Source organism: Paracoccidioides brasiliensis, assembly GCF_000150735.1.
Source record: "Paracoccidioides brasiliensis Pb18 unplaced genomic scaffold supercont2.4, whole genome shotgun sequence".
NCBI lineage: Eukaryota > Fungi > Ascomycota > Eurotiomycetes > Onygenales > Ajellomycetaceae > Paracoccidioides > Paracoccidioides brasiliensis.
The window spans coordinates 2,221,897-2,237,111 of record NW_011371361.1 but is presented as its reverse complement, the minus strand read 5'-3'; the positions used below and the strand labels follow the sequence as shown (position 1 = coordinate 2,237,111).

General features: G+C 41.9%; 2 protein-coding genes across 2 annotated transcripts; both read right to left on the bottom strand.

Annotated features, from left to right (window-relative positions):
• Window positions 1–897: 897 nt before the first annotated feature.
• Window positions 898–2,091, bottom strand: PADG_04228 (uncharacterized protein; the record flags this gene model as incomplete). Its single annotated transcript, XM_010761467.1, has 1 exon — window positions 898–2,091. The coding sequence occupies one exon, from the start codon at window positions 2,089–2,091 to the stop codon at window positions 898–900; it is 1,194 nt and encodes a 397-aa protein (XP_010759769.1).
• Window positions 2,092–3,473: 1,382 nt separating this feature from the next.
• PADG_04226 (serine/threonine protein kinase) lies at window positions 3,474–4,775 on the bottom strand (the record flags this gene model as incomplete). Its single annotated transcript, XM_010761466.1, has 1 exon — window positions 3,474–4,775. One exon carries the CDS (start codon window positions 4,773–4,775, stop codon window positions 3,474–3,476), a length of 1,302 nt encoding a protein of 433 aa, XP_010759768.1.
• Window positions 4,776–15,215: the final 10,440 nt, after the last annotated feature.

Sequence of the window (15,215 nt, the reverse complement as noted above, 5' to 3'; positions counted from 1 at the left end):
TAACTTTATCTCTGGCCTTCTGATCGGTATGCAAGCAGAAGCTTTGATGAACATCGCCCAGTGATAGGGCTGGAACGATGGACCCGCCCAGGGCAAACACAACGTGGTTTAACGTTAGCGTTTCACCACTGAGGATAAAAACCATGGAACGGCCCTGAACTCAAAATAAGCTTAATTGCATCGTAAAATCGACGTCATTCAGATTCAGCAATGATTATTATTGAATCATCTTTAGCAAAAATGAAAAAACACTTCTATTACCGCTATGGATACTAACTAACATTAATTATTCAATTATACAAATAAATCTGTCGATGTTCTCACTCTACCTTTTGAAGTGCTCTTTTTCACACATGCATTTAATTCTAAATGTATTTTAGTATTGTCAGTCTGCAGAACTGGTCTTTTCTTAGAAATATTCTTCTTCCAGATATCACAACTGCTAATTGATATATGGCACTATTTATTTCAAGGTGCAATTCCCAAGATTCGATTATGTGAATCTCATATAATGTACATGGGTTTGGCTGATGGTACAAGGTAACTCAAACTTATATCTGTTCTCCTTGACTAGTACTAGCTCATCTATGAACTCAACAGGATACAACGAATGAATCTGGGGAAACTACCGCAGCACAAGAAGAAAAAAAAAGCTATGATGTAACAACGCAGACAATAAAAGTTTTCAAAAAGAGAACTAAAACAAAAAAACTTTATTGCACACAGGAATGACATATAACAGCCAGTCTCCACTCTCTCCATTAGGCACCCTTATCTATCACCCTAGAAAGAAAATCAAACAGGGTCACAGGAATCGAAAAACTAATTAGAGAAACGGCAAAATGGATAAATGAAAGATGGTAATTTCCATCACCCTATTGACTGCAAAACACACAACTAAGCAGAATGCATACCCTCAGACCCAGTCTCAGTACTTTCCAGCCAATGCTGGAAGTTACCGTAATAAATGCTGAGTTCCGAATGACCGGGTGCAGACTGCGTTAACCCCAACGGCACTTGCGGGAAAATAGGGGCATAGAAGAGAGCATTTGGAAAGTCAGAAGAAGAGGACAATGACGACAAACTTGTTTCTGTCGCAGAGTGACTTTCTAGAGAGTGCAGAAGGTGGCAGTTAGCGCTGGTACAGCTGGTGCTTGATGGAGGTCGGGAGATATCGGGAGAAGGAAGTTGTCGATGACGAGATGGGTGCGGATCGTGATATGGACGCCGAAATGCCGAATCTCCATGGTAGTAGCTGTAGTTATCGCTAGCAAGGGAGGGGGCATTGTCAATATGTGAGAACTCCTCACAGTCGCCGCCTCCACTACATATTGTACTGTCCAGACACTCTGGTAATGATGGCGGGGCCTGTGGGACAATATGTGTCCCTCGTTCTCGATTTGCTCCATCCCACTCCACTTGCTCCTCGTCATCTGCATCGTACGCAGTTCCATATCCACCCATTATTCTCTGTGTAGACTCTGGTGTCCGTCCCCTGTCATTTGGTAACGCGTCCGTATTATCTCCACTCCCATAAGCCTCTCTTCGATCTAAATGGTATGTCACCCTTACTCCCTCTTCCTCTTCACCTTCCCCTCTACCACCGGTCCCAGTGCCAGCCCCATCCCCGCCTGCCTGAACTCCCACTCGCCTCCATGTTGGCAATTCATACACCCCCGTCTCCCAAACTGCAAACACTTCGTACTCACCGATCCTAATGGTGGCTTGGTCATTGACAGGGGTCATATATCGCTGCCATTCGAAACTATACCAGTCTTCCCTCCCAATCCGGAGCCAGGAGGGAAGCTCATCCAGCGGGATGAGCGGGACAGTAACGCCGTTTTCCCGGTGGAGATAGAAAGCGGGGATGGGTAAGATGTGATGCGTTGTGGCGGAATTTTGTGGAGTAGATGGTGGCGGAGGCGGCGGAGAGATGGTGTCAATTGATGCACTGGATGTGGGAGGGAAGGGAATGTCCCTATTGAGCTCTTTGTAAGAGGCAATCCTGGTGTGTTGGCGGAGTGCGTCACGTTGGCAGCTGTGCTGTGTGCATCGGCGATGGCTGGAGTCACGGAATTTGGGGATTGTCATGAAGGATGCCCTTCGATTTTACTTCTTTTTACTTCTATTGGCCTTCGCTGACTTTCCCGGCAAGCGTGCTTGCGATCTCCGGCGTACTAACCTTACGCGAAAAACAACAAGTACGAATCGCAAGAGGACAAAGCTGAAAACCGGAATCAGAAACAACAATACAATCATGTTAACGAGTGGATGGTGCCCTGTCAGAGACCAATATGGATACTTGATGCATGTTATAACTATCTTGCAGCAATGTGTCATCTTCTGAGGACGAGAAAATCAACAAACAGCAGTTTTACGGACGGATGCTTGCGTAAGGAAGGAAGGAGCTGCATCTATCATCTCGGGGAAACGCCGTCCCAGTGGGAAAGGGATGGCAGGAAGAGAACAGCTTTTGATTCGCACTTGGGGGATGGGAGCTCATCCAACGTATCTCGTTCTTGTGAACCATCAACTCCGAAGGGGATAGGCTGAAGTATGGTTAGATTTTGCGGACGCACTGAGGCACAAGGACGAGAGTGATAGGATGAGAGTAAAGGCATAAATGACAAAGACTACTCTAAAATCAGCTTTATTTTCATTTCTTTCATGTAACAAGGCCATTGTGGCAACATATACAGAGAAGTGCCAATTTGGGGAGGGCTATATATCAATACATACAAGTGTAGAAGAGATGGTAGACGAAATCGAAAGATGTTGGCATCACAGAAGTTGGCAGCGGCCATGTCGTATGAACAGCTTGAAGGAAAAGAGAAGGGAAAAGCGAGACAATGCACATCACGAAGATCTCACACCCAGGGTGGTAAGTCAAGCAAGCAAGCATGTAACATAGGCTGAAAAGAAAAATCGGGCAAAATCGAGAAATTTGGGGGGAAGGAAAGGGGAGGGGAATGAAAAAACATATATATAAAAGGAAGGGCCTTGGTAATTAGAAGCAGTCCAAAAACACTCATTTTTCTTCTGCATCAGAAAGAGAGAGTAGGTATATAATATGAAAGAAACCAACTCTCTGCTCCCTGCTGTGGCGAATTTGCTGACCAACAGGCAAAACACAAACACCGTCCTCATTTAACATAAAATAAATATAAGATAAATTACAAGGAGAAGGAAGAAATAAAAAGGAGAGTAATAATGATAAAAGAAAATAAAAGAAGAAGAAAAGAATGGTATAATTTTATCGGAAAGACTGGTACACTTTGGTATATACACAGGCGCTAACAGAATGGAAGTAGATGTGGAAAATTGGGGTATATATGGGGGGTAAATAAAAGTAGCAGAGATTGAATGACACGTCAGAAGATAGAATATAAAGTTGACCAGTGTGAAGTGGACCACACACATACAGGTATAGATGCCGAGAGTACGGGGGGTAAATAATAAACGAGAGTAAAATTTCACTTCTGCAACCCCTGAGCAGCAATGACATCCTCTATCATCGGGCGCCAGTCCGCGGTTTTAATCCTGCTCTCAGGATCCTTGACAACAGCCGGAGAGAGGATCTTCTCCGCGATACCCCTGACCGGTAATCGGGAACCATGTACACCAGATCTAACATAGTCCAAAACCCAATGGCCGTCTCTCGACATGGCGAGTCGTTGCATATTGGTTGATCCCGGGTACAGTAGCAAGTCGCCCGTGACAGCCGTAAGTAGGGTGACAGCGAGGGAAAAGACATCTGAACCCTTCGATTGGACTGCATTTGTGGACTTTAAAGACTGGACGGTGAGCAGCTCTGGCGCTGCGAATGGGGGTGTCAAAGCAGAGAGCGATTGTGACGACCCGGGGCTCTGTGAATTAGGCTCCATGGTCAAAGGGTCGTATGACGAGGTGAAATCTATATAGATGGGTTCATAGGGAAATGGGTCTTCCGTGGAGTTTGAATCGGCGCTATCATTATCACCACCCGGCTCTCGAGGCTTCAGCAGGACGTTCTGCGGCTTGATATCGCCGTGGATGATTTGGCCGTATGAATGCAGCCAGTCCAAGCCGATGACGAGCTCCCTGGCGAGTGCAAGCCACCGTGGCATGCCTAGAACGGGATAGAACATCGTCTTCGTGGAGAATGTTTCTTGTGCAGAGACGGCCTGGTTGCTGATGTAGTCTGAAAGGCTGAGAGGAATGGCTGACAGAACAAGGGAATGGGACAAGGGGATAAACCCGTGGAAGGGGATGATGTGGTGTTCCGCACCGGGAATTTGGGAGAGGCGGGAAAGAAGTCGTGCTTCAGCGAGTAAGATTAAATGCGCATCGCGACGCACAGGTGATTTTACCGCGATGACAGAGGTTTGAGGTAATGATAATGTATCTGTTCGCGAAGGAGTTGGCGGGTAGTCCGGCGTGTTGAAAGTCCAACGAGATGTGGCCTTGTATACTACGCTCCAGGCTCCGCTACCGTATTCGATGGGTCTGCCTCTCGAGTCACTCTGGAGTTCGATATCATAAGGGAATTCTAGGGGTAAAAGGTTTTTATTTTCTGGCTGTTGCCCTTCAAGTTCCCGAAAGCCTGACTCCGTTGGAACAGGTATTGATTGCTTAAGTCCATTATGGTCGTCGTATAATGTCGGTTTATCATGCGGCGTTGTTGGCGTCAACGGCGGAGTTAAGGTGGATGACAAGCTTAGAGGGCATAAATACGTAGCATTTGGATCAACTGAAGTTTTCAGAGCCAAAGAAATCGGTGGTTCTCTTTTCGCCATGATGGAGTGAGAGGGTGGCACAGCGGAGGCAGTTAAAATCGATGAGGTGAAAAGGATCCTCTGTAAAGCGTGATACATTAAGCGAGTGCTTGACCACAGGTGGTATATGTTGTAAGAAGAGAAAATGTCGTACCGTATTAAATCAAATCAGTCTCGCATTCGAAGACTCGGCACAGGTGCTGTGGTGAGAGTTCAAAGGCGAAGATAATGGCAAGGGTGGGACAGCAAAAGCGGATCGTTCGGAGTTGTGTAAAAGGAGTCAAACCGCGTTTCCGCTAACTAGGTGAAATGATGAAGACCACAACAATGTTCAGGGATCACTTAGACCATCGATAGAACATTATCATGAATCCAGAAAATACCAACTGCATTTTATGATTTTTGTAGGGGAGGGAGAGGAATCAGCAGAATAAGACGACGTCCAGAGGGATGACGCCAAAAGAGAGTTAACCGCAACTACAACTCTGAACGAGTAGAGGAAACGTGGTAAGGGCCAAATTTAAGAAAAAGGCAAATGGTTCTTAGCTGGAGAACCGGATGAAGAGAATGATAACAACTATGAGCTGGAGGCTGTAACAACAGGGGAGGAAGAGGAGAAAGAAAACAAAATACCACGCATACAAGGGGACCGGGGTGGCCACCAGGGCACGATGTAGCAAGCTACGGTGACAGTGGCGGAACCTCGCCCATTCGCACCAGCCAGTCACGATTCCACACAAGCCGGAGCTGTGAGATTAATGAGATTGGCCTTCGCATGGATCATACTGCAAAAGCCATCCGACTGCAGCAAGCAGCAACAAAAGTCTCAATTCCCAGGAACCAAGGGCTGCGGACAATGTAGTGCCTTTTTTAGAATTATTTGCATCTCTTTTTCAACAGCAGGTGCTAAAAACAAGCTCAAAGCCATGGAGCCTCCGGAAGGCATTTCGGTGCAGCGGCTGTGGCTAGCTCAAGACCTTTAAAAAAAAAAAAAAAAAAAAAAAAAAACAACCGTAACATGAATGGTTGGAACATCCAATGTGAAATTGGCGAGCCAACGGAGAGCTTGGAGAAAGGTGGTGTGTTCCAATGCCAACAAGCGACAGAAATATGCCGTTTGCTTATGAATGCTAGGTTTACCTGACCCAACATTCTTGAATACCTGACCCAACATTCTTGAATAGACCGCGTACTATATATCAATTCATAATGTCAATAAAATAGGCTCGAATTGAGAACAGGTACTGGATTCAGCTTCAAATAAGAAGAATATGGGAAAGAAAACGAAGATCCAGAAAAGTGATCATATGGTACCCTGTGGAGTTTGGCGGGTCTCCTGGGAAAATAGCCGAAGGTGGGATGACGTCTACGTAGTTAACTAAACATCCAACTAACTACGGATGGACCTCAATTAGTGCTGAATTTTGTTTTGTTTTGTTTTGTTTTGTTTTGTTTTGTTTATATTTATTTTGCTCTAATTCTATTCTATCCCGTTTTTCTTATCCTCGTACTCTATGATCACACACGAGACACGAGCGAGCGGTAGTTGTATCTGCATACTATCGATGTTCATCAAGTTCACCGTGGGCCAGTCTCAACAACCCTGCAATGCTCAAAGACTTCGTAGTTAACTAAAGCACCACCAATCAAGCTGGGCCTACCATCCACGGGCAATATCCGTTGACATCAGCGGATAACCCCAGGCACGAACGGAGGACGTTTTTATCAAACACTCTATTATCAAACGAATCAGGATCACTTTTTTACCCGTTCGCGTTCAATTTTGTCTAGATGTATTCAATAGATTGAAGAAAAGATGATAGCGGTTCCAGGTTGAAGTTCAAGCATGCGAGCCACCTTTGATCTGAGAGGAATTGTAATTGGACGATTTTATATCGAGTCTGAAGCCATTGTTTGACCTCCTACCCAAGAACCGGCCATAGGAATTTTCTAATAATAAGAATTCCGCATGGACAATAAAAACACTTTTATAGAAGAATTATAATAAGATTAAGATTATTTATTTAAATATTAAATTGAAGAGATGACAAAGAATGAAATATATCATTATTAAAAGAAGAATAGTCATTTATTACCCAGCATAAAAGAAAATTAAAAATAAATCTTTATCTTTTTGAATAAAAAATCAAATAATAATTTATATTAAATTTTTATCAAACTTTTATTTTATACAAAAATATGAAAACTTATTTTTATTATTAAATTAAATTTTTTTTTTAAATATTATTAATAATATAATTCTGGTAAAATTTTATAATAATACTTTATATTAATTATATTAAATAAAAATAGAAAATATATAAATATTATATAAAAAAATAATAGTATTAAAAAATATTTAATAAAATTTTATAATAATATAAAGTTTTTATTTTTATTTTTTTATTATATTATTTTAACTTTTTATTAATATCTAGTAGATAAATATATAATATTATATATATTTATATTTTTTTAATTTTAATTTTATATTTTATTTACTTTTAAAAATTTATAAAATATAATAAAAATTATATTTTTAATTATTAATATTTTATAATATTATATATTATATTAATTAAAAATTAAAATTATTTTATTTATTATATATTATTTTTTTATAATTAAATATTAATTATATTAATAATATTTTATAAAATAAAAATATATATCATTTTACTATTATTATTATTATTTATTTTAAAATATATTCAATTAGAATTTATTTATTTTATTTATTAAATAATTAAAAAAATATAATTTAAAATATATAATTATAAGATTTTTTAAAATAATATAGTATTTAAAAATTTATTTACTAAAAAAGTAAATTTATAAAATTTTACTTCATTAAAAATTAATAATAATAATTAAATAGAAAATTAAAATTATTAAAAATATAAAAAATATAAAAAATAAAATTAATATTTAAAATTAATATTTATTAATTATATATTAAAGTATTAATTTTATTTAAAATTATACTTTATTCTCTATAGTTAATTTTTATTTTTTTATAAAATTAAATAAATAATTTTAAAATTTAATATTAAAAAAGTTATATTTAGTAGATAAATTAAATATTACTTTTTTAATTTTTTTAATATTATTATTTAATAAGTAATTTATTAAAATAAAATTTGAATTTTTAAATAAATTAGAGAAATTATATTTATTAAAATTTATATAATTTTTTAATATTTTTTATATAATATTAGAAGATATTTTTTAAAATACTTTTTAAACTTTAGTAATATTTTTTATTATTACATTTATTTTTTTATTTTTAAAATATTTATATAAATAAATATATAAAATAAATTAAGTAAAATCTTTTGATATTTTAATTTTATTTTTTAAACTATTTTTTGAATTAAATTAAAATATATTTAATTAATTTTAATTTTGATTTTTAATTTTTTTAATATTATTTAACTATTTAAAAATAATTAAATATTTTTAATAATAAATTTCAAATTAAAAATTTTATATTTTTTTTAAAAATTTTAAAAATATAACTTATATTTACATTTTAATTTAAAATATATTTAAATTAGATTAACTTTTTAATATTTTATATATATTATTATATATATATATAATAATTAATAAAAATATATATATTAATAAATTTTTTTTACTATAATATATTATTATTATTTTATCAACTTTTAAATTATATAATAAATAATTATAAAAGTTTCAATATTAAAAAATTATTATAACTTATATTGAAAAAATCTTATAATAATAATATTTTATTAATAATGTGGCGTTCCGCCCCTATTCTTCCGCCCCTTCCTATATTAGTATCCACTCTCTATTCGCCCCTCCCTAATCCACTCAGAGGCCCCAATCTTTCCTATATTTCCTATCCTATGCAATCGCTCCTACCATACAGAGCGATTATAGTGTGTATATATATAGCAGGGCATTTGCCCATCTTATTAGAAGAGAATCAGACGTGATTTATCCTACCTATTCAATTGCTTGTACGCATCAAATAATTAATATTTAAAAAATTTATGTATATTAATTATTTTTAAATTATTATAATAATCAATAATAAATTTAACTTCATAGAGTGATGACTAATACATTAGTTTTTTTTTAAATATCAGAGTTGAATCAGCTTTCAGCATGCAGAATATTAAACTTATTCAATAAGAACATTATGTGAAGGATAGATTGCTTGATTGATTATGAAGTGATCACTAGCTACGCGGAAGTTATAACGTAACCAATCACTCAACTGGCCAGATCACTCAACTGGCCACCTCCCCACTGTACATTAAACAAATCTTTAAATTCCGCCACCACTATATTAAATTATCCATTAAAAAATTATATACAATTAAATCCTAGCTCTGCAAGCATCCAGGGGCCCTATGTCCAGTATTCCCACACTTGCTGCAGCGTGCCGGTGCTCGCTTTTTAGTGGGTTGATTTGAATCCTCCACCCCTCTATCCACCATCTGCTGAGCAGCCTGAGCAGTCTGAGCTCTAGCTAATCCTTCTTCTCCAGTCAGAATTCCTTCCTGACCTATGTAAACACGGCCTTGTCCTCGCTTGCGTTTCTGCTTCTCATTTGCAGCTCGTAAAGCCTTGTTCTCTTGAGCCAAAAGAGCACCCCCATGCATAGCTAGTTGGCACCCCCGAACTAGTTGATCTAGAGCTTGGTTGGTAGGACTAGGCGGGCTTTGCGTACGACGCTTGATAAACTGCTTGAGCTTGTTGAATTGACGTTCCAATTGGACAGCATTTCAGGGAGTCTTTGGGGTCCAGGAGGCCTGAGATTCATGAGATGTGCCTGGGGGACTTGGTGTATGTAGTTGATAATATAGGCGTTCAAGAACCTCCTCTGCATTGAATGGCACTAAGCCTGTGGCTCTGAATCCATTCTTAATAGTCATATCCTTCAATGCCTCCTTCCTAGCAGCAGAATATAGTTCTAGGAATTCCTCCTTATCCACATGATTAATGCCAAGCCTCATGCCAGATTCAACCTGCTTGCAATATGCCTTCTTCAGGGGGGCAAAGCAGCTCACATCTAGTGGCTGCAGCAGATGGGAAGAATGAGGTGGCATATAGAGAGCTATAATAGCATTCTCTCTGCAGAATTGGTCAAATTCAGCAGTGGCATGGCTCCCATGCCCATCCAGAATCAAGAGTCTATATCTTCCAACTGTATAAGCCTGAGTATGCTTGTTAAACACCTCTTTCAGCCATATTAGACCAAGCTGATCAGTGGTCCAGCCATTCTCACTAACCCCAATTACCCAATCTGCTGGCAGGTTTGTATACCATGAAGCCTGGTGTAGCTTGCCCTTGAGAATAATCATTGGAGGCAGGCTCCGTCCTCTTGCATTGACTGACTCAATCACAGTCACCCATTCCCTATTTCCTGGCTGTATAAGAGATGCCTTTCCAGCTCTTTCTGACCTAGTGACCACTAAGGTTGTTGAAATAACCCCCATAAGAAAGCCAACTTCATCAAAATTATATGTATCCTCAGGTAGAATTCCATACTTCTTCATGGCATTATCCACCATTCTAAACCACCTCTTTATAATCTCTGGATCTTCACATAGAGCTCACTGGTGATCATATCTGCGTGTGAGCCTGGTCTTCAGCTCAGAATGGTGTTTAATAAATCTCCACACCCAGCATTCTCCAATGCTAGGGGATATGCTAGATCCACGGGCCCTGAGTAGCTCAATGGCCATATATCGTACACTTGCAATTCGGGGGGGTAGGCCTCTCTCATCCATGGAGATTATCCATTGAACTAGAGCTTCTTCTTCTGTAGGTGTCAATTTCTGGCGTTGAGACTGGGATTTCACGCGTGGAATGCCTCCATGTAGTCGATTGGATAGGGTGGCACGAGAGACACCATAGGCCTTAGCAGCAGCTCGAATGCTAGAAATTTGCTTGGTTTCATAGGCTCTAATGGCCAAAAGAAGTTTTCCTTCCTGATTAGAGGCTTGAATTTTCATTGTGGTTGAGAAATTGAGCTTTGATTGTTGATGATGGGTTGAAATTGGAAAGGTGGCCAGTTGAGTGATCTGGCCAGTTGAGTGATCGATTACGTTATACGGTGCGGATTACGTAAGAAGGCGGATAGGCCTGACACCCCCACTCACCGATGTAACTGTACGCGAGATTACATCAAAAAATAGCCTGTAGCTAGGTATCGGTACATAATTTGACTGGAAAACCCGTATTGTTGAAAAACCAGTCATTTCCTCCATATAATCATTTCCGCCCGCTTACCGCGTCTTCTAATATCCGCCGCCATAGGGCGTATCTAGTCGCCCCAAGCGGCTTGGTCAGCCCGTCTGCCGCGTTCTCGGCTGACGGGACGTAATCAATTGAGATCTCATTCTTGCGGACGAGATCCCGAAGAGTATGGAAGCGGACCTCTATATGCTTAGATCGGCGCGGAATAGCCTCACTTTTGGCCAGTTCAATTGCTGATTTATTATCCGCCCGAATTGTATACACTAGCTTATTGGCCGGTGATTTGATCAGGCCGTCATTATCATCGAGATTATTGAGCCGGGACGGCATGAAGCCGGCATCCTCCAGCAATTCCCGGAGGCAGACAAGCTCATAGGCGGCCTCCGAGGATGCGATATATTCGGCCTCAGTAGATGATTTTGAAACGCCTGTCTGCTTGCTGCTTCGCCAAGCAACGGGACCCCCTGCCATATAAATGACATATCTGGTGGTGGAGCGGGAACCCGGATCGCGGCCTGCCCAATCAGCATCAGCGAACGCCACGGGTTCTATATCCGCATCTTTTCAGTAGGACACACCTATGTCGGGAGTGCCTTGTAGATATCTAAGAATTCGCTTGAATGCCGCCCAATTCTTTGAGGTAGGGCGGGAGCTGAATCTCCCTAGGAAGCCAGCGAGGACCTTATATCAGGGTGTGTGTTGGCAGCGAGATATTGCAGAGAGCCAACCCCCGATTGGTAGGAATGTAATGTAAATTCCGCTGTATAAGCAATCAGTTCTTCATTATCACTCATGAAATCAACATTCTCCTCCATAGGGGAGGATGTTGGGTGGCAGTCATCCATTGAAAATTCCTCAAGCAGGTTCTTTATGAACAGTGGCTGGGACAGCGATAATGATTCGGCATCCCAATCAATCTTCATACCCAAATACCGGTTCAAATTGCCCACATCCTTGATCTCATAATTAGCGGTGATCTGGGCTTTTGTCCATTCAATATCCGATATATTCGGGCCATATAGGCGAACATCGTCCACATAGATGGTTATATAGACCTTGCGGACGTCATTTATGAAAAAACCGGCGTCATGAGGACTGACGCGGAAGCCTGTTTCCAATAGCATTTTTCACAGCTCCTCATACCATAATAGTGCTGCTTGCTTCAGGCCATACAGTCCCTGCATCAATTCGCATACCAGATCGCCGCGTCCCTCGCGGAACCCGGCGGGTTGGTGCATATATATATGTTCATTGGCGGGAAGCCGGGCATTTAAGAACGCCGTAACCATGTCGATCTGCAGAACATGCCATCCTCGGGATACCGAGATCGCCATAAGTGCTCAGGAGGTGGAGGCCGATACAACTGGTGCGAATGTCTTTGAATAGTTGACACTCTTTTCTTGATAATTGCTGCAAACTACCCAGCGGGCCTTATATCGATCGATTCTACCCGCATTATTAATCTTTTTGTCGAACACCCATTGGCCATGTAGAATCGCCATATCTGGGGTCCTTTCAACTAGCCGCCATGCACCAATCTGCTTGAGGCGGTTAATCTCCTTAACGCAGGCATGGAAGTAATATTTCCAATCTGCAGATGCCCGAGCCCGGGTGAGGTTCTTCAGAACTGGCAAGCCGGCGATCTTGGGGTCTGCGGGGACGTCAGTCGAATTGTCGGCGAAATCCCCCACTGAGGCCTCCCCCACTGAAGTAATATTCTCAGTGGGCATTGGAGGATCCTCCGTCTCTAAAGCGGACCCTGGGAGGGCAGTAGTGTTCCGCACCAAAAATGTTGGAATCCGCGCAGTAATCTCATAGTCTATCCACCAATTATTTGTAGGGTGTAGAAATACCGGAGGGGCAGATATAAACTCCCCGTCCACCATGAAATCGTCTGTTGATAAATCGCGTTGGGTGGAGGGGATCGCAACCGCGGCCACACGGGCGGCGGAAGGCAGGTTCTTGGCACCTCACTCAGGCGGGGCCAGAGGATCTGCCAAATGGAGATCTTCTTGAAATATCACGTCTTTCGACGTGTAAAGGCGACTGTTAGAAGGATCGACCAATCTATAATTAGTAAAGCCATCATAGCCCATAAATATAAGCTCCTGCGATCGCGAGGCCATCTTCATATTCGGCTTGGGCACTATTTTTAAATAAGCCTTGCACCCCCATTGGCGAATCCCGCGTGCGGAGGGCAGGGCCCCGAGCCAAGCTTCATACGGGGTAACCGGCTTCGGATCCGGATCCTCTACACTGTTATAGAGCTTGGCTGACGTTGGCATAAGGTTAAGCATTTCGGTCGCCGCAATTACCGCCTCGCCCCACATCTGGGGGGGGGAGGAGGAATCTATTAATAACGTTCGGGCTTTTTCGATAATCAGGCCAATAGAACGTTCGGACACACCATCTTGCTGCGGAGTGTGGGGCGGGGTTGGTTCCCATTTAATACCCTCACTCATCATATAGGCGGCTGCGGTGTTTGAATTCAACTCGCTGCGGTCAGAGTGGATAATCACAACACCGCGATTGAGCAGATTCTTCATAAATTGGTTGAAGGTCCGTATATATTTTAGAGCCTCATTGCGGCGCTCCAATAGGAAGGTCCACCGCATTCGTGTGGCATTGTCAGTGATCACCATCACGAGCTTCTTACCCGCATAAGATGGTGTATCTTCTTCATTACCAAGCGTTTCTCCACCCCCAAATAGGTCCTCCCAGATCTTAAGACCTTTGCGGGTGGCACAGCGTAGCGGGGCGTTTTTATAACTTGCACGTTTATGCTTGGCTTTAACGCACGTGGCGCAGAACGAGAGCTTCTTCGGGCCGATGATGGTGATTCCAAAACGGGGCTCCCACGACATTTTAATTAGATTCTCCTCGCCAATATGGCCCAATCGCTGGTGCCACTCGTCAATCGGTAGCTGCTTCGGCATAATGGCGGGTAGTCAGGTTGGTGGGGACAAAATGAAGGTATCGGTATCCGGATCCTTCGGGTTAATTAGCTGCTCCACGTCATCGCGGTTGAAAAGACCCAGTGATGCAGCGTTCGGATCATAATCCGTTGAAATCGCCCTGGGCTTCGGGACCGCCAAGTATGCCAGTGGTCCAAGCTCCAGATCATTCATAATACCCCCGAACATTGGGGGGGTGTCGGATAGAACATATATATTATTGGAATTCAAATTCGCGTAGAAGATGTCGTTTCCTGTAGGTGCTATTATCTCAAAGTAATTTCCGGCGTCCACCTGCAGATCACGGCGAATATAGCCCTGGCGCTCCAATAGGCCAGCGGATATGAGGTTGGCGGATAAGCCTGGCACCAAATAGACGTGGTCGAATTTGATTAATCTTTCCCCGACTGGGATGGAGGCGACCCCGATCCCTTGAACCTTCAAAGTAGCCTTATTGGCCACTTGAATCGTAGGGCCACTAACCTCTGTTATTTGGGAAAATCGCGATCGATCACACGCAATATGACATCCGGCCCCGCTATCCCATATGGTGAGCGGGTTGGCGATTGGTTCAGCAGAGTACGCAGGCACCCCAATGACCTGCACTAGATTCGCCATTTGGAACGTCTCGGAGCTGCCATTTGCAGTTGGCGGGGCCTTTTTGCCCCCACTACTCTTCTTATTATTATATTTTCCTATTCTCGCCGCGTTGGCGGTCCTCCATTCTTCAGGGGCGCTATCCGGATTGGCTGCCCAGCAGAGCCCGCCATGACGATGCTCGCATTCCGGGCAGATTGGGAGGTCGAAATTTGAACGTCCGCCCATTCGATAGCCTCCGCGTCCCCCGGGTCGGCCCCCACGGGCTGAATTATTTTGGACATTGCTGCTGTTATTGGAACCCGCAGCCGCATTTTCATCCTGAGCCACGTTGGCCGAAGAATTAGCCGCCTGGGCGGCCTTCTTTGCCTCTTTGGGGGGGTTCAATCGAGAGCGTATTTCCTCTATGATCGAATGAACGTCCAACACGACAGACTTCGATTTGGACTCTTGTACCTCCTCGATTTTCTTTTGCACATAGTTTCGCCATATATTGGGAAGTGCAGAATAGAACACGTGGAATACCACGTCATTTGGCAGTAAAATATCGAGTATTTCCAATTTCATAATAACGTCATTGAACTTATCAAAAAACGTGTGTACGTCAGTGACTTGGACACCACCCATTGGTGTAAATGCCAGGACTGCTTCCCTGCAGAGCTGCGTTCTC